Below are 19,702 nucleotides of genomic sequence, written 5' to 3' on the forward strand. Positions count from 1 at the left end.
TCCTCCATCAATAATGAAATCCTATTCCCCTCTTCTCCCCTCTCTCTCTCTCTCTCTCTCTCTCTCTCTCTCTCTCTCTCTCTCTCACTTCCATCCTGGAATGAAGGTAGTGCTCCTACTTTAAACTCTCTTTCACACTTAATTTCTCAACTCTCTTCCTCTTATCCTGCTAAACATTCTTTTGCAATAGTCAACGTACATTGTGAAAATAGAGTCAAACAAGAAAATACGGAAAACTGCGGTTCGTATGGTAACCACAGTTCAATTTCCTCTTCAGTGCTACATTCATTTTCATGGTCAGCCGTCTTCCTTTTCAATCTCCTCTTGGCTTTTTCTTGCGTGTGACATTATAGAGGGAGCGAGCTTTGACATTATGACAGGCCGCTGAATAGCTGAAGCCATCAGTGTGAATATGTGAACGAGTAAGATTAATAAAAGACAAAGATGAGAGACGGTCTGACATTATGGCTCCAGCGTCCTTGGCGCTTGACAAGGACGAAAGATCCTTCCGTTCGGCCCCCAGTGTGTTTTGCTGTCGGCATTGTGTCTGTGAATTCCTTCTGTGTGTGCAGGCTGGTACCGTACATGCAAACATCCGCGCTTGTGTGCGCGAATGTGTACACTGCATTCAATCACGTGCGTGTGCATATTTTTGACTCTTAAGTGTGTGGGAGTGAGAGAACATTCACATCGCCCACCTGGGCTCTAGCTGGGAGCCAGTAGAGCTGTCTTACTGAAAAACTCCCTGTTGTTTCTTTGGCGGAGCCTAGCAGGCAGATCTGACTGTATCACTTCCTTCTTACTCCTCCTCCACTCTTCACTCCTCTCCCTCGTTCTGCTCTGTGCCTCTGTTACCGACACTCACCTCCTTCTCTCTTCTTCCTCTCTTCCGGCCTTTTCTATATTTAATCAGCCAGGGAGTGTGGAATTAGTGATTATTTGATGGGAAATTGCAGGCGAGAGAACGTGTATGTGGGAAGAAGAGAGAAGAGTTGATCTCTCACTCACTGTATCTGTCTAGATCTCCTCCGTTCAGAGTTTGCAGAGAGCAGAGGAGCACAGAGGTTAATGAATTGCATAATAGGCCTTGCAGGGTTTTTAGTTGGACACTCCAGACATGTATGACACCTCTGTGCTACTTTCCCTTCCTCTCACTCTGTGTGTGCATCACTCTCACTCTTCCTTTATGCCTCTTGTGCCTTTCCTCTCTTTACTCAGGCTTCGTTCACAAAAGGTGAACGAAGTGTCCAGACCGACATTAGCCGTGCATGAAAAGAGTTATTTATGTCAACTAGAAAACTGCATTGAGGCAGCAGCAGTGGTGCCTGTATAGAGGACTCCAACAAAAAAAAGAGACAGGGATGTCTGGCAAAAAAAAAACTCCCACAGTGCAATGCAACATCATTTGTAACATGCTATTGAATACATGAAAGTGAGCTTTCCTGGTTTACTTTGTCATGTGGCTGTAGATCTACTGTTTTCGCGGTATACTCGCAACATTGAAAGATTAGGATACAATAATTGTCTCACTCTGTTTACATCGATTAGAAAATCTAAAAACTAAAATAGAAAGAGTTGGTAGCCATCTTATTTGCTGGGTAACTGTTTGCTTGCTTTTCAATTGGTCTCAACATCACTCCGTCCTCCACCCATTGAATAACATGGTTGTTCGAACGGCTGCTTGTTAACTCGTTTGGAACGGATCGGTGTGATTATTATTTCTGCCCATGCAGTTGTTGTATGTGGACTGACAATGCATTCACATTTACAAGTTGGTTTGAGGTGGTGACCAATGCGTCCCTGACCACCTGCGGAGCTGGTTTCATCTCATCACAACCCATCCTGAGTGCATCTTGGGTGCATTTACACCGGCATTGTCATGTGGTCAAGCTCTGTCCAATTGCACACACACATTTTAATTCCATGTGGAAATGGACTAACGGTGATCAGGCGTTCGATTGTATTTATGTTTTCTCAGATGTACAACTTGGCCGCACTAATGTAAGGCTCTATGTGCATCCACAATAACCTTTCAAGGTAGTATAAATACAACCCACACTTAAACACCTTGACGACAGGAAACATTGGTTGTTAATCAAGAAATCCAACGCAAGTCTCAACCAGATAAAGAAATAGTGCAACACTTTGGAAAATTAGCTCTCTTTTGTTGAGATTTCAAAGAAAGCTTGATGCCTCTCATCGTGCATATTCAACTGCCCCCAGCAGCCAGTTAGCTTTGCTTAGTGAAAAAACATGGCAACAGGGTGCAGAAGCTCGCCTGTGTGTCTGAGGGTAATGAGACAGTCTGCCGTTCAACATGTGGTTTTATGGAGAGTTATTCTTTCCCAGGAGAAGGGACTTCCTGACCACTCCACTGGTGTGCACTACACAATGTCAAAGTATTTCTTTAAAATCTCCATTCTGCTCATGCTTGCCCTCCATAATCACGTCTACTGTGTTTTAACACGGCCCCGTCCCAATTTAGTTGTTCTCATTTGCATTTTTTTCCCCTGTTCCAGTTGTTAGAAAACTGAATGAGCATGAAATAATGATTTGATCAGGGCTCAGGACTCCTACGTGTTAACAAGGCAAACAGTATTTCCTGTGCTGCCACGGTAACATGTCAATAATAGTCTCAGTGTTGTCACACAGAACAGCAACAGGGGACAGAGTTGCTCTGGTAACGTTACTCTTTCTTAATTTTGCTGCACATTCAATCAGGAGGCAGGCGTTTTCAGATGCAACCTCTCTGGAGATCAGTATTGAACAAAAGGCCTCACATTTTTATTTTTGTTTTTCATAACTGTGTGTCTCTCAGCCTTTTTCCAATACAAGGGCAGGTCACTGTGAGTGACAGCTCATTACAACACCATCTTCTCACCCCCTAACCTCCTGAGACACAAACAAGAGTGTGTGTGTGTGTGAGTGTGCGTGCGTGCAAAAAAGCACAAGGGTGTGCATGTGTGCCTTTTGGTGTGTATCTGAATACAAGAGAAGTTGCATTTCTTCTCCAAGTGTGTTTGCCCATGCTGGTATTTGAGTCTATATTTGCATCTGCATATGCTGTAAGGTATTCTTTCATATGCACAGGCCTTTCAAGTCAGCTCTCACTCTCTTCCTCTCATGCACACACACTCACACATACACCGTCCAGCGATATGCAGCTCATGAATACTCCCCCAGCAATTATGGGAAACCCACTCATCGTCTGTACCTCAGTGATCGCTTTAGAAAAGGACAAAAGTTGTGTGGGGATGGAAGTGAAAGCCGTCTGCCCAGTTCTGAATATATGACAGCTTTTTGAACTTGTTTTTTTTCTTCTTCATTAGATAAGTGAAAAGCAAAAACCCAGTGATGGCACACCAGTAGCAGCCATGATTTATGTTCACCTCTGAAAAGAGAAAAGTAGAATTTATGGCTTTCTCGTCTGGCCTAATCTTTATTATATGCTGCAAAGCCCAGGAAATGCAGTAAGCTTAGAGCGAGAGGGAGCGAGAGAGGCTGAAAATTGTCCTCTACACTCTCTAGTTAGCTTTTTTTCTTTCACCCCCCCCCCCCTCTCACCTACTAACCAACTCTATCAAATTTTGTCCTTGTCGCTTTTTTTTTCCATCCCTCCTCCTTCAAGCTAACATACAAAGGAGCACCTCCATACGCGAGGTTTGAACACTTCTAATCACACACATGCAGGTACACTATGCACATAGAGGCACGCTCGCACATAAAATGAGAGCTGCTCAGCCCCTCAGCGACACCCTCACTCCTTTCGCACCAATTTTCTCACACTTTTTCATTCTCTGCGTCTTCTCCTCTTTCTTTCTCTCACCGCCTCGCTCCGCACCTCCGCCCTCGGCCGCCTCCACATATAGATCCTTGCTTTTTATAGTCAAAGCTATAGTCCCCATGGCAACATCAGAGTTGTTGATTGCCAAGGTGCTGTACATCTAATTATGTAACTATCGCAAGGGGTCGTGCTGCTGGTGGACGTGCGTGTGTGTGTGTGTGTGTGTGTGTGTGTGTGTGTGTGTGTGTGTGTGCGTGCACTCTGTTTCTCACCCCGACAGTGTCCTCTATTAGCAAAGCCTCTTTTTTGCAATGGATCAAGCTGTGGTGTGATAATTGGTCTCTGTTCAGAGTCAGGTGCAATGTTTTATGTCAAAAGCATCACAATAAAACACTTGTACATGCTCAAAACTGAATATTGGATGTTTTCCGTGCGTTTGCATCAGTATGTGCATCTCATTTGCACATGAGGTTTGAGTGCGTGAGGCTGCAGACTATCTATAAGTGCACGACACAGGCAGGTGTGAAGCTATAACAGGTTTTGATGAGGTAGAATAATTTGGAGGTATAGCTGATGTGCTGTTTCTCTCCCGTTTCGTTGTGACAACAGAGTTCTCAGCTGTCCATTCCTATGAAAGCATTCAGGGGAAGCGTTAACCTCATCCATTCTGATTCCACATTGATTCTTATCCGCGAGGAGCACTGAAAACATGGAGGGAAACAGGGAGAAACGCTGTATTATGCATTAACTTGCAGTTGGAATAAAAAATCGTTTTCACACTGACACTCATTTACTCTATTTGACAATAAATCCGCGCTGAAGAAGAGGAGGGGAGAATAACGAGGGAAAAAATAATAAGACGTGGAATGAGAATAGAAAGGAAAAAGAGGAAGAGCACCGCATTTGCATTTTAACCTCTCATTCAGAACTGCTCGAGAGCCGTCCCACTACTGCGAGCGCACACAGGCTGCTTGCCAGTGAACGAACGAGAAAACAGGCGGAGAAAAAAAAGAAGAGGTGGGCTGGTGTGAAATGGATCAAACAATGGATGTGAGAAAAAAGCGATGCTGATCTCAACCGACTGCAGGAGTGGAGGAGGAATGGGGGTGTGTGATAACTTGCAGCTTTTAAAATGTCTTGTGTTTTGTAACATTTTCTTTTTTCCAACAACGGGTCTCATGAAAGTTGGAGAAAGTACATTCAGAGCAACAGTAGTTAGTGTGCAAAAAGAAACGCTCTTTAATCAGGAAGCAAAAGCAGCAGGAGGCCGTGAATTAAAGAAATAAGAGGAAAATGGTTTGAGTGTAAATTATTTTATTGGAAAAATCTTCCTCGATGAAGGATGTATTTGATTTGTGTGTGTGTGTGTGTGTGTGTGTGTGTGTGTGTGTGTGTGTGTGTGTGTGTGTGTGTGTGTGTGTGTGTGTGTGTGTGTGTGTGTGTCTATCATTCTCTGTTCTCATGTTCTGTGTGTGCTCGTGAGTGTGTAAAAGCCATGTTGATGAAGGAGCCAGCTATGATCAGAGGGTTGAACAGAGGAGCTCGTCTCCTTTTATGATCTCTGTGTGTTTCCCTCTCACCTGCCTCTGTGGAGACGTAGTGATCTTGGAAAACACGTCTGGGACAGCGGCACCGCGGAGCGAGCTGCGACACATTGAAACAGGCTGAGCTTTTCATTCGCACGCTCGCAGTCGAGCTAGATTCCAGCGTTATAGTCGGCAAATAAATCCATTATGAATTGCTTTGCTTTAGGATGATATATCTTGTGGGGTGTGTGGTAATTTAACATCCAACCTCTGCTGTTCAAACTCATCCGTCACTATTATTCAGTGTCATTAAATTTCTGCTATCAAAATCATGTCAGCCGTAAATGAGAGTCAGTAACAAGTCATTAAAACATTTGCATGTGCGCTATTGTTCAAGTTTTGGTGCAATACTTCATCATCCCACAACATTTTGAACTTGAGGAAATACTGATAAATGAGGCCTGATGTCTCATTTGCCGTAATGCACAGTGCGGCCATGTTTTTGTCCGACTAGCCACCTCAGTGCTGCGGCGTGATCGCCAAGAAAAGCAGAGTCTGTGCCAATTCATAATTCATCTGGACGATTCCTTTTTTTCTTAGTATTTATTTTGCTCCTGTCCACTCAGCCTCACTGCAGCCTGCCACTCAATTCCAGCCCAAACAACTGGGCCAGAATCTCCCATTGTCGGAAGAAATACTCCTCTCTTCCCTCGATCTGACGTGAAACAGAATGCCCATCTCTGCTTGTCTGTAAAGATGAGCAGGGATAAAGGAGAAGAGAATGCAACAAAAGGAGAAAGATTGGGATGTTTTCGCTTTACAGTTTTCTTTACCCTCCTACAGAGACATTGATCTCTCTGAAATATGTTTACCTTAAACATCTAAAGAGAGGTTTTGTGTTTGGCCATACGTCAGGATGAAGTACTACAGGGGATGAAGGAAAGAGGAAAAGTACCCACAGTAGAGCACGGAGAAGTCACGGTTAGATGGGCTATAAATTAAGTGAATTGTACGGCAGTTTGAAGAAAGATATATCCTGCACTCTATAAACAGATACAGCATGTGAATATGCAGAATCTGAAAGGTTTTGGGGCCGAAAGATTTCTGGTGACCATTTGTAGTTCGACCAATCACGTTGGAGCAGGGGCTGATTCGTCACCAGACAATAGCCGATGGGCCCCGAGAATGGAAATATCCAAACCCCGATGTAGCTGAATTTGAATGCAGGATCGTGAAGAAGACACTGATAAAATAGAAAATGAAAGACTATTTCACTGTTTAAGGTGGTTGTTGCAACTCGAGCTGATGTATTTACAAGTACATAAAGGTCTTTGTAAAGTGATCACTGCATAGTCAACAGAGTGAGTTAAATATATTTTAAACATAAACTTCACTAGCTTTGTTTTGTTGTTAGAAAGTAGTAGAACACCTTTTTTTAAACATGTATCAAGAAGTGCATGGAACATGTTGTCAACTGCACCTCATGTCCTATGCAGCGCTACTGAATAGCACATGAGTTAGCAATGCTGCTAGCATTATATATTCCCAACCCTAATGTTCTACACAAAGCGAGTGCTCCGCTCGTTCTGTCTCCTGTGCGACTTGTTTGACTGGAAAAACATTTGTTGCCAAGATTAGCCCGAGCACTTGCAAAAAAGAGGAAGAGTGAGAGTGAGGTGGGGAGATGTTATTTGACTGACTGACCTGAATTTCACTCCCGATGAACACATCTCTTGCCACGGGAAAAATAACTTTCCCTTTCCTCACACAAGCCACTTCCATTAGTCACATTACGGCACTTCCCTCTGCAGTCTGCAGTGGCACAGTAATAGCGGCGGGGAGGGTGTGTGAGCTGCCCTTTCGCTACAGATGCTGTAAAATACTTCTGTGACCCAAGAGGCTGCGAAAGTCAAATAAAAAAAAAAAAGTAAAATTATACATGTACCGTAGGAGCTTTGCTGGGAACGTAGGAAGGTATCCCATGTGATTGTAGCGCTTCTGTGAACTAATGTCAAATCAATACTTTTAAAATAGGCTGTCCTCTTTGTGAAATCTATTACATACCTGCTAAATGTTTCTAGTTTGTTCAGCTAATCTTCCAAACACAGGCTCTTTTTTTTTTTTCTCCTGCTCCACACAAGGGCCCAGTTTCCCAAAAGCATCTCAGGGTTATAACCATATTTGTTCAGCTAATGTTTCCATTGGCATGTTTCCATCCCACGATGAGTGTTGTGTGTTGCATGCTGAGATACTTTTGGAAAGCAGATCTGGGTCGAGTGCCAGTGATTCATTTGACAATATGAATAAGGGCATTCGGTTACACTTAGACCCATTGGTAGTGTTCCAGCACAGAATCATAAAAAAAAAACAGAAAACAACTTCTAAATATGTAATTTTGAGGACGGGAGATGTTTATTTATTTTTTTGTTTAATCAATGCCAAAGAGAGGAACTTCAACATAGCTGCTCCAGATGTTGTCTTCAAATACACAACACTTAAAAATCAGTAAATATATGTATGAAGAGAGAGCACGAAAAACGCAAAACACCTTCAAATGGGACGAAGACGGAATGAAAGCATTCGGAATGTAAAAGGGGAAAAAAATGGGGGCCTTCAGCTGCAGAATGTAAAATAGAGCAAGTTTTGACAATAGTAGAGGGGGGGAACATTATGAAGGCAGCCTTCCTTGCTTCCCTGGGAGAGTTTCATGGAGTGCTTTCTCACTGTGATAATGAAATGACCTGGCCTGCACTGCTCCGCTCTCTCTCTCAAAAACACATCTGCCAGAGGAGGGTGAAAATGAGAAAATCCTACCTCCTCTCCCGTGTTTCGTAAAGCAGATTTTCAATATTCTGCTTTTTCACAGACAATGATGGCGGTGTGAGCGACTCGTGTGCGTGTGTGTGTGTGTGTGTGTGTGCTCTGTGTGTTGTTGTTGTGAGCGCTTGCACCGTCTTGAGCAACTTGTGATAAACTGAATTTGAAGCACATTTGACATAACAAGGTGCTGCACAGAAATTCAGTGGATAAAAATCCCATAGAGTTGTCATCGTAACGTTGTTTTGGTAACTTTGTTGTTGTGCTTCATACGCAGTGAAATCAATACAGTAAGCAACCAAACTCGGATCAAGGACTTCAATTTTGTCCCGTTTCAAGGTAGAATCCAATAAAGCAAACGATAGTCGCACACTGTTTTCAGCTAATCTCGCTACACATTCAGGCCGTACGAGACTGATTCAGAAGAATGACTCACCAGTTTGGTACAGCACAGACTGCGTGCAGACCATGAATTCCCTCAGCTTCTAGTTAGCAGAGAATCTATGGCAGCACTGAGGCAGAGCGCTGTCATTGAGTTACATAATCAACAGAGAAGTGTAGCAAGAACGTGCGCGGTGTGAGCGCGTGCGTCTGTGTGTGTGTGTGTGTGTGTGTGCGCGCCAATGCATTTGTGTAGCCGCAGTTCTTTTTGAGCTGTCGATCATGTGGTACACCAAGGCCACTCTAACACAAGGCTGCTGAGGTGGACTTTGAGCAACAATGGAGCTTTGCCTGCGTCCGCGCGTGCGTCTGTGTGTGTGTGTGTGGAGCTCCATCCTGTTCTCAAAGGCATGTGTGTGGATGAGTAGACGGTCACATGTACGAGGCGGAGGGGGAAAAGCGCGTTACGTACGAGGTATTAGATCTGCATGCTGAGAGATGAGCCAATTTGCTGCATGTGTGGACTTGCAAGAATACATTTACATATCTATTGTGTGTGCGCGTGTGTACTTATGTCTTATATGTTTCCATGGATGTTTGCATGCATAGGCCTATTTGTAATTTTGCAGTTTTGTGCATGGGCCAAGCTTGTGTGTGTGTGTGTGTATGTGTGTGTGTGTGTGTGTGTGTGTGTGTGTGTGTGTGTGTGTGTGTGTGTGTGTGTGTGTGTGTGTGTGTGTGTGTATGTGTGTGTGTGTGTGTGTGTGTGTGTGTGTATAAGCTTGCATGCCTACTCATGTAAGGTTACATGCTTGTGCCTGTTGTGTATGGGTTCGCATCTCGGTGCATTTTTTGTGTGCATGTAGATGAGATTTTAGTTCCATTCCAGCATTAGGCTAAAGAGAGCTTGTCGTATTGTCTGTATATTGTGTTGCTTCTGCTGCTCAATGCTGCCATCTGGCTATGGCCAACTCCACCACAGACAACCCTAGGGGAGTGATCCGCGCTAGTCAGCGTCTGGTCTTAACAACTGTTTTGGGATCAGTTGTCCAGTGGGCTGGTGCTAACTCACCCTATTATGAGGAGGATGATAAAACTGACCATGAAGCAGTTTATGTGCCCGGGATAATGGCGGCCACTGATAGTCAGTCCATGAAAGTGCACTCAGCTGTCACTGACAAAATAATGGTTTGAACACTTAGCATTTTTTATTTTTGAACTGTATCTAAAAAAAAGTTATGAAAGGACATTTTGCATGTGTCTGCTGAACAAGTTATGACGAATGAAGGGATTCAAGAGGTGAATAGGTGAGGTTGCTTCACTGGCTTCTAGATATTAGAGAGGAAGAGGTGCAGATTTATTTTTGAAAATGCCTCATAGCGGAAAACAGTTATAATAAGGCACAGTACAAAACGTGTAAGGCGAAGGGAGGCCAGAAAATAGGGATGGTATTTTAATTTAAATTTTTGCTGACAGGAGGACAGTCTAGCTTTTTTTGGGAGAGCAGGGAAAGGTGTTTAAAGTTTTTGGTATCCCATCCTGTTCCATAGGGTCCTGTTTGGTCCTGTTTGGCGTGGCATCACAAAGGGGGTTGGTGACGTTGTTCTAATATTTTTGGGGCGTTGGCCTTGCAGATTTTATCTAAAACCTTTAAAGAGAAAAACAAAGGTCATTCCCCCTTCACACATTTTCGTACGGTCCCTAAAATCTCGATGCAGAGATTAAAACCAGAACGAATTGAACAGAACCTTGGAGAGTTAGTGCCATTAGATACAGTGCAGGTTAACACCAGTGCTTGCATATAAAACCAGTGGAAGTGGAACACAATTAGGTCAGATTGAGGCCAGACCATTTGTATGGGTCACGGTAAAAGCACTCATATGTATGCAGGCTTATAGGCCCCATGGGAGCACTGGGTTGACCTTGTCCCGTTCTCTGATCTATGTCCTCATCTCCCCCCATGTCCTCTTTTCCTCATTCCTCCGCCTCGTCTCTCCTTTTTCCTTTCCCCCACTTCCTTTTTTATTACCACATTCCTCTCTCTTCACACCCATCACCCTCTTCTTTTTTTTTTACTTTTTCCAATTCGTTTCTCTCCTTTTTTTCTCACCCTGCTTGGTTTCACCCTTCTTCTGGTCACTTTCTTTCCAATTCAAACTTTTTTTTTTGATTTGCTTCCCTTCCTTTTTTTTCTTATATTTTTCTCTCTTCTTCATCTCTCTTTGCGCTCACTTTTTTTTAAACTCATTTTTAACTCCCTTTCTTCCATTCCCCATTTTCTTTATCCGCTCTCATCCTTTTTCCATATCAACAGCCGGTCTGATAAATAATGCATCACAGCACATTAAAAACATTAGTAGGGTTCTCTTAGCCATCCAAGAGAGGGAGGAGACGAGGGAGAGCGAGGAGCGGGTAACTCTATTTTAAATAAGCGTTATGGAGAATTATGAGATTTAATATTAGCAGCAGAAAAGCTCCGGAAGAGGGTGAAGGTCTGAGCATTAATTGTGTTTGTGTGCTGACATCGTGCCCTCATGCTCAAAGGTTGTTTTTTGCCTTTGGTGAATCATCTGAACACGATGAGATTCATTACGGCAACAACTTTATCAGCAAAACCCAAAATAAAAAGATTTAATGACATTTAGCAAAACAATGATGCTGCATCACACAGAACCTTGACCTTTCCCTCCTCCCTCTTCCCCCTCAGCTTTCTCCTCTCCTCTCCTCGACCCCTCCAACGCCACAGCCTCCCCCACCCTCCTCCGCAGGCACATACACACACACCCCCCAACCCTCCAACGCCACCACTCCCCTCCGTTCCTCCTGGCAGCGTGGCGATTGGCATTATTAAAAATTGATTGCCGCCGAACGTTTAGCAGAGTGGAGAGGTGGAGAGGGAAGGTTTGACATGCAGGAGTGAAATGAAAGGAGGGCCTTGGCGGACACACTGGGGGAACAGTTTGTGTGTGTGTGTGCGTGTGCGTGCGTGTGCGTGTGCGTGTGAGTCTATGCATGTGTGTGTAGAACCTTGTGTGTGAGTCTAAGAGAAGATTGTGCAATACATTTTTGTAGTGAGCTTCAAAACTCACACAAGATAATTGGTGTATGTGTTGATTCTTTTGCAAATGTGTGTGTATGCTTGTGTGTGTGAGTGTGCGTGTATGCAGCCTTGTGTGCCAAGCTAAGAGAAGTTGGTGCAAGAACATTTTGTAGTGAGACCTGGGAGTTTGTCCGTTGAATTTTCTGTATATGTTTGTGTGCGTGTATCTGCGTGTGTGTTGCGTAGATCCACAACAATATATTAACTCATGCACATAAACCACATCATGAATCATGTTTCGCATCCAGAAGCAGCCACCGAGATGATACACAGTCACAGTAGCACCGCTGACCCAGAGTTACCTTCACCATCCCTCTCTCCGTCGTTCCCTTCATCCCTCTGCTTTCCCCCTTTCCAACCCTTCTCTCTCTACTTTCATCTCAGATCAAATAATATTTCCAACCCATATTCCAAACTAGCTATCCCCCCAATGGCTATAAGTGCTGCAGCTTTGGAGATTTTCAATACACTTTACCCGCAATTTGGCTGAGTGAAACCAGAAAAGTTATTTTAGAGGGGGGAGGAGGGTAAAAGCATGTGATACTATTTGAGTACTTGATGGTAACTGGCTTCTTTGTCTCTTGTTTCCTTCTTTTTTCTATTATTTGACCTCTCTCTGTCTCTGTCACAGATGAACAGACCGATCCAGGTGAAGCCAGCAGACAGTGAGAGCCGAGGAGGTACTGTATGCCCTTCCTTCTTTTTCCACTCTTTTTCTTCTACTTTCCTCCCTTCGTTACAGCCCTACAAACACGCTGCCGGTACATGTCAGCCCAAGCATCATCTGTTCCATCACACGATGCCCTACTTCAACACAGTCTGACAGCACGGCCGGACCCTCCAGTATCCACAACATGTTATTTTACTGTATACTTAGCTGGTATGACCTCATTTCTTGCAGTTTCATCATATGCACTGATGCACATATATGCAGCATACACACAGAAGCCTACACGAGTGTGTCTTGTCATGCTCGTGGGGGAAACAAGTCACTTCTTTCTGTCAAACACCTTCAGTGACTGCAACAGACCAAATCGATTAATGTCACAAGTTTGTATCGACCAAATTAATTCAAATGACAGATGTGTGTGAATGACAGTGTGGCAGCCTGTCCGGTGTGGTATATGCATGCGTGCGTGTGTGTGTGTGTGTGTGTGTGTGTGTGTGTGTGTGTGTGTGTGTGTGTGTGTGTGTGTGTGTTTGTGTGTATGTGTGTGTGTGTCGCACTGTATTGACAGCTAAGACAGCTTAAAGCTGATTTTCAATGTCTAGACATATAGTGACCCGCTCCTGACACCAATCAATGGACTGCACAAGAGAAGATTGATGTAGTTTAACCGTTTTCGGCTGGAGTCTTTCAAACTTTGCAGTTGTTAATATAATTGGCACCGGAGTGATTCTTCAACCACAAGAAAGCAGGAGAGCAAAGAGAGGGGGTAGGGAAAAAAGAGATGGAGTTGGAAGGAGTTGTAGGTTGATAAGCAGGGAGAAGCATAGGGCCTGAAAGAGAGGTGTTAGCCTGTGAAAGAAAAAAATAACTTTAAGGAAAGGAAGGGAGATTGTGCGACATCCTCTTCTATTTAGTTTGGTGGAGCTGTGAGTATGATTGATGGAGTGGGATGGAACAGAGGCGAGCACCGAGCCTGAGGAAGCAAAGTGAGGGCAATGCAGGACGTCCACAGCTCCGTCTGTTATTTGGGTCTATCTTTCTCTGCATGTATAACCTCAGCCCACTTCTATCCTTCTCCTCTATTCTCCATAGTGTCTATTTCTTTGCCGTCCTCAATCCCTCTTTCCCAAAGATACTGCCAGAGTCTGACATTTCTAATGGTGGAAGAAGAAAAACTCTAATCTTTATCTGGAGGACCAGAACACTGTTAAGAGACACTTAAAATCCTACTAAAAAAAGAACAGTATTATTAGTAAAGTTTACTCAAAATACAAGTTCTTCCCTGTGACTAAATTGTTATTAGAGTATTATATATTATTATTATATGTTACTGGGTATTAATACTGACACTATTAAATAGCATTTTACTGTCGCAGCTGGAGTTGGTGCTATTCAGAATTATTACATATGAGGGTAGTTTGGCCCAGTGGCTCTCAAATTAAGGAATGGCCCGCCGTGAAAATAATATTTTTATTTAAAATAATTTAGAATTTGACATCTTTGGACCTTGAGCAGCTATTTTAATTTAACCATCTGAGAGAGTTTTGATTAGAAAATCATTCCTGGACCCCAACTAGACACGGCTCTTTCGTAAAGGACACCAAACCAAAGAGATTGAGAGACAGTAGTTTAATCTTTAAAAAAATGCATTTCAGTGGATAGTCAAATGTTTTAATCAAAAAAATTCATCTGAAAATTAACAAATAATTACTGTAGAAGTGCAGTGGATTAAAAAGTACAATCTTTCTCTCTGAAATGTGGACTAGAAGTAAAGAGCTGCACCAAATGGAAAGTGCAACACATGGGTAATACACAGTGGTTTTCTTCCACCACTGTTTGAAAAAGGAAAATTGTCAATGATGCAAATGATAATGTTATAATAAAAATGACTACTGTTTACTACTGTGTAAAAAAAAAAATGTAATCAGACACAAATACTTTTATGATTCTTGGTAACACGACTGCCTCTAAATATCACAGTGGAGGGAAATCAGGGATAGAGAGAGAGAGAGAGAGAGAGAGAGAGAGAGAGAGAGAGAGAGAGAGAGGGTTTACGTCGTTGTCGAGACTCTGGTGTATATTGATTTGCTCTCCAGCTGAATATGTGTGTGTTCTTGTGTGTGTGCGCGAGTGTGTTAACAGTCCTTTCCCTGAGAAAGATGTAATGTTTATTGGTGTCCTCCCTGGGGAACTGTAGACTTTGGCCACCAATGAGGTGAATGTGTATGTGTGTGAGAAGATGAGGGGGGAGCAAACAGACAAAGATTTGTGTGCGCGTGTGTGTGCATATGTGTGCGTCCTCCACACCACTCCTGATGCGTGCTCCACTCTCGTAAACACCCCCCCCCCCCCCCCCCCCCCCCCCCCACACACACACACACACACACACGTACACCATCATCCCCAATGCAAGGCCAGAGCGCAGATTAGTCTTGTTGACTCGGCAAGGACACCCTGTCACGCACAAGCAGGGAGGAACGGACCCTGGTCACGCATGCATGCCCACACATATTTACCCACACCTATACACATGTTAAGTCACAGAGCGCATTCGAAGGCAATTGCACTGAGGCTCATTAATTTCCGAACATATACATCCATTTCCACACAGCTAAGAATCTGTGTAACGTAAAAACAGACGGCCCTGCACACTGACACATCTGCTGCTGTTGTGCACTAACACACTTTCACCATCTGCCTCACGATCCCCCTCAAACACTTATTCAGTGACTCAATCACGCTGTCATGTGCTCACACTAATGAACTAATGCTCGACCTCCGTCTGCCTATATTTCATTTAAGCCCCTGCATTTATAACTTGCCTCCGATTATATCATCCTCTAATTCTTTTTGACAGCATAAAAAGTTTAATTGTAAAAAATTAAATTGGGAAAAATAAGTGTGGTCGAGGTTATGAGTTGCTTTTATAGTGATTTCATGAAATTTACTGAAAGGGTCCATTTTAAGATCGGAGAAAGCAGCAGTTGCTAAGTGCAAAGTAGTCGGTTGCTATGTGAATTAAACTGGTGATGTGTGACTTGACAATATGAAGCATGAACATATGCACTTGTATGTTTTACCTAATGCACAGAAAAGTGGGCATTTTATTCTAAGAGTGCTGGGTCCGTGTTGTTAGTAGTCTGCTGGAATAACCTCTGACTAAAGCATATTACTAGTTCTCTTGCAATATATTTATTTTTGCCTAATTTATCTGTTTCTTTGTTAAACTTGCTGTCTCATTATTGTGCAACAGGCACCAGCATCCTCAACGTGATGCACATTTAACAATAATCACAACAACGAATGTGTCGCTCCGTTTCAATGAAGCCTCCCGGAAAAACCATGCAACTTAATCCACAGTTCAATTCAATTTTAATTAAATGTCGACCTGAGGACAGGCACACCACCACATCTGTCTTGTCTAATGCCTGTGATGGGCCCAATTCTTTAACCATAGGTGGTGTCCCATTAGTGTGACAAGTCCAACCAATGGATTGTCATTCATGTCGTTCGTTAATATCGAGTTATGTCAATTCTGAAATAGATACAAGGGTGTTGTGCAAGAGACCCTGCACACATTATTTGTTGAGTTGTGTTCCTTTTTCCTGTGTTGACCACATCCATAGCTTCATGTCTATTTCTATATAAGTACACTGAGAGAAAGCCAGAGTCAGATTCCTTGTATGTTAAGACACACTTGACCAATGAAGCCCATTTTGATTCTGATAACAGATTCTCAACTAAGTAAACATAAATTATAATAAAATTGAAAAGCAAAAAAAGACTTCAGACTATAACAGATTCACCTTTAGTTTATATCATGCATTGTTCTTCTCTTGGATATGTGTGAATGCATTAGTGGTACTATGACAATTGCAGAAAAACATCTGGAGGGTTTTTTAGCTTATTAAGATCAAAATATCTTTCCCCAGATCACATTCCCCATTGTCCACAAAAAACAGGTAAATGCAAAGCCTATTCTTTTTTTACAAAATCTGCAAGAACTGTGAAATTGTGGCTGCCTGAAATCCAAAGAGTAAATGAAAAACCACAACATTCACTGGTTGTAGGAGTGTGTTATCTAAAGTGTGGAGCTCTGCAGCTTTAGGCCAGAACAGGTCGGAAGCTCTTTGACTGTCTGAGAAATATCAGCTTTTAACAATACTTTTTCTCCCAAAGGGTTGAGGCTCTTGGTTGTGAATATAAGTTTACTGGTTCATGAATGAACATGATGTGAGTGGACATTGTGTCATTGCCATTAGGCAAACTTTGCCAGGCTTCTTCATGAGCATCTGTGACAAGAACGCCTGCTGCGGGCAAAGTGCCAACTGTCTCCCCCGAGGATAGAAACTGAACTAAAGATCATTTTGTTTGCCTTAATTACACACTGATCTTCAATTTCTAATTTGTGATGGAAACACAGAAAAACAGGGGGATGCATTTTTAACATAAAATTACAAAAGCCCGAAATGCAAAAAACCCCTTTGTAAATCTGTTTTATTTTCTGAAACCATAAGAAACAAATACATATTTGAATACACAAGTAACTCCATCTAAAGTTGTACTTTGCCACAGATGTTGAAGCAAGTACCACTGAATATGGCATGAGCAAGCACGGCACCATTAGAGCCATTCATATTTGATGCTGAAGTTAACACATTTCAAATCCTACATGTTTGGGCTAAATGTAAAAATCAAGACCCGTATCTGTTGATGTTGTTTCTGTACAATTAATTTCTGTTTTTCAAATGGAGCTGATGGCCTATAAACATAAAACCTTTGTTAACTAGAATAGCACTCAGAAGAGCTCAGACCTTTGCCAAGGCTCAACAGTTCCCTTAAATTCAATCAAACTGTACACGCATCCATATCAATTCCCTAAATATGCCTGATTCTTTTAATCCAGATCCATGAATGATTCCCTGGGAAATTGGTGAATGCAACTGCAATGTTATCGAAAGTGGAAAAAAAAATCCTGGATGCGCCTCAAAATTGAATGAGATCCTCCCTGATCCATACTGCGTCCTTCAAGCAGGTTTCGTGGGAATCCATCTAGTTTTTGTGTAATGCTTTTATCTGACAGACAAACAAATGCCAACAGAAAAAAAATGTGTAATGTGAAAAGGTATCACTTAGACTGGCAAACGCAGAATTATCACCCAACTCCGCAGCAGTTCCCCTCCGCTCTACTAAGTGTGGTCTTTCAAGTAATTGCTTCGTCTTTACAGTCTGAAGCTTTTCCGTTTGGGTGCCGTCTTTTCTGAGAAACCCATTGCACTCTACACATCCGGCAACAAACAGCAGGTGGAGCAAGTTATCGACTAGCTGCTGAAAATAGTGAAGCATGTAGCAGCTACAGAGGCAGTGGTTTTTCAGGGAAATAACGTTAAAGTGCTGCTATAATGAGGCGCAAAGATGTTTGTAGCATGAACGACCGGGTGAACAACATGTCATCTTTCATTTCCACAATGGAAATTGCTGCACGATATAGTATCACAAATCTTCTCCCTGAAGGTTTTTACATGTAACTACAGAATAGAGAATGTTAAAAGGCGCTGCTGCTCCTCTGATCGTGACCTCTCCCTCTTCCTTTTAGAAGACAGAAAGCTCTTTGTGGGCATGCTCAACAAGCAACAGTCAGAAGACGACGTGCGGCGCCTCTTCGAGGCCTTCGGCAGCATCGAGGAATGCACCATCCTCAGAGGTCCCGACGGAAACAGCAAAGGTGAGTTTCTCGCTGTTTATGACTTTGAGCCCGCAGACGTTTTCACAGGCTGCCGCGCAGAAATGATTTGGCCTTTCAAAGATGGTGACTTTGCAAAGTTTTCTATGTCGAGCGAGGCCAAAGGAGACTATTTTCACACAGTGCTTACATAAGAATACTGTACAATTTGTACATTTCAACAGCAAATGCCATCAGAAAGCTTTGCCCCACAGGGATGAAAGATATGAACCAGCAACCTCCTTAGAGATGAACCCCGTTAACCTCGTGAGTCAACAAGCGCCTGATAAGGAGAAAAGAAAAGGAAAAACTAAGTCAACCTCCTGATTAACCATCAGGCTTAATGTCAGGCCAGAAAATTGTCCCTTCAACATTTTTGTGCAACACAAGTTCACTGCACGAAGTTCATCAGTGGGCTTAGCAGCCAATCAATGAGGCCCGATGATAACTAAGCCTAATGATTACAGTGGGCTTGATCATTCTGATTCCTCCGTGAAGCTCCATTAACAAGGCCTCATCAGCCAGCTTACTCGGCTAAGTGGGCTTTAGCTCAATAATTACTGGGAACTTGATCATTCAAATTCATCAACCGGGCTTGTCAATAGTAAGCGACACCAGAATGCTGTGGCATTTTAAGCCCCATCGGAGGATCCCAAAGTTGTTAATGGTGTCAGAGAGGCATGTTTAGCGTACTTACTGAGTGCTGATCAACACTGGAACAAACCTGCTCAGCAAAGAGGGCTTTGTTTACTTGTTGTTGAACATGCTGTACAGGAGGTTTATCCCGAGTGAGGGGAAAAAAAACTGGAAACTTTTAGCTTTTTGTCTTGTTACTGGCAATGTTTTGCAAACTTTTCTCTTTTGTCCCTTTCACCCGTGTTCCTCCTCTTTCTCTCTAGGTTGTGCATTTGTAAAATACTCCTCTCACGCCGAAGCTCAGGCAGCCATCAGTGCGCTACACGGGAGCCAGACAATGCCTGTGAGTACGCTGTGTGTGAGCCTCTAGATTTATGTGAGAGAGGTGACTCACGTAGAGAGATGAGTCACACAGCGCTTAATTACCTTCTTAAAGTAAAGTTATACTTTATTAATCCCTGCCAGGAAATTTGTCCCTTATATATGACCCATCCTAACTATTTCATTGCAATGGGCACCGGCTACAGCACGGAGGCCGGTGCTTTGTCAGGATGTATAGGAGAAGATGTGTATGGGTGCATGTGTGCGTGCAAAAGGGCAGATGAAAGCTTATGTCCTGTGTCTATAAGTCCACACTAACATGCAGTGTTGTGCGTGTGCGGGTGTGGGTGTGTGCGCAGGGGGCCTCATCCAGCCTGGTGGTAAAGTTCGCCGACACGGATAAGGAGCGCACCATTCGCCGCATGCAGCAGATGGCCGGTCAGATGGGCATCTTCAACCCCATGGCCCTGCAGTTTGGAGCCTACGGAGCCTACGCTCAGGCAAGACGTCCGGCAAAGCATCTCTTTTATCTACAGTAATTCAGTCAATGAACCACAGAGATTAAATTAAGGGCTCAAATCGCGCTCACTTGTGAATGTGGAATAACTTCCTGCAATTCGGAAACTTATATCTCCCCAGGTTACGATTCGAAAAACTCTCTGTTTATATTGGTTTGGAATTTCACAAGATGTACTACCTGGTTAATAGTCTCTGTATCCTTCCTTTATTCTGTGCATCACTTTCC

The 19,702-nt window shown here is 43.1% G+C and overlaps 1 protein-coding gene across 18 annotated transcripts in view; it reads left to right on the forward strand.

Moving 5' to 3' along the window:
• The window catches only part of celf4 (CUGBP, Elav-like family member 4), an 86,230-nt gene that overhangs the window by 53,100 nt on the left and 13,428 nt on the right, over positions 1–19,702 (forward strand). For 6 of the 18 annotated variants that reach the window (XM_034585321.1, XM_034585317.1, XM_034585319.1 and 3 more), the window contains exons 3-7: positions 12,240–12,288; positions 16,211–16,240; positions 17,875–18,003; positions 18,900–18,979; positions 19,299–19,457. In XM_034585321.1, coding sequence (XP_034441212.1) covers positions 12,240–12,288; positions 16,211–16,240; positions 17,875–18,003; positions 18,900–18,979; positions 19,299–19,457 — 447 coding nt within the window. The remainder of the gene's footprint in view (positions 1–12,239; positions 12,289–16,210; positions 16,241–17,874; positions 18,004–18,899; positions 18,980–19,298; positions 19,458–19,702) is intronic. The other 12 variants (XM_034585324.1, XM_034585322.1, XM_034585326.1 and 9 more) reach the window with 6 other exon arrangements.

The sequence above is a fragment of the Hippoglossus hippoglossus genome, chromosome 5 (genome assembly GCF_009819705.1).
Source record: "Hippoglossus hippoglossus isolate fHipHip1 chromosome 5, fHipHip1.pri, whole genome shotgun sequence".
In the NCBI taxonomy this organism is placed as follows: Eukaryota; Metazoa; Chordata; class Actinopteri; order Pleuronectiformes; family Pleuronectidae; genus Hippoglossus; species Hippoglossus hippoglossus.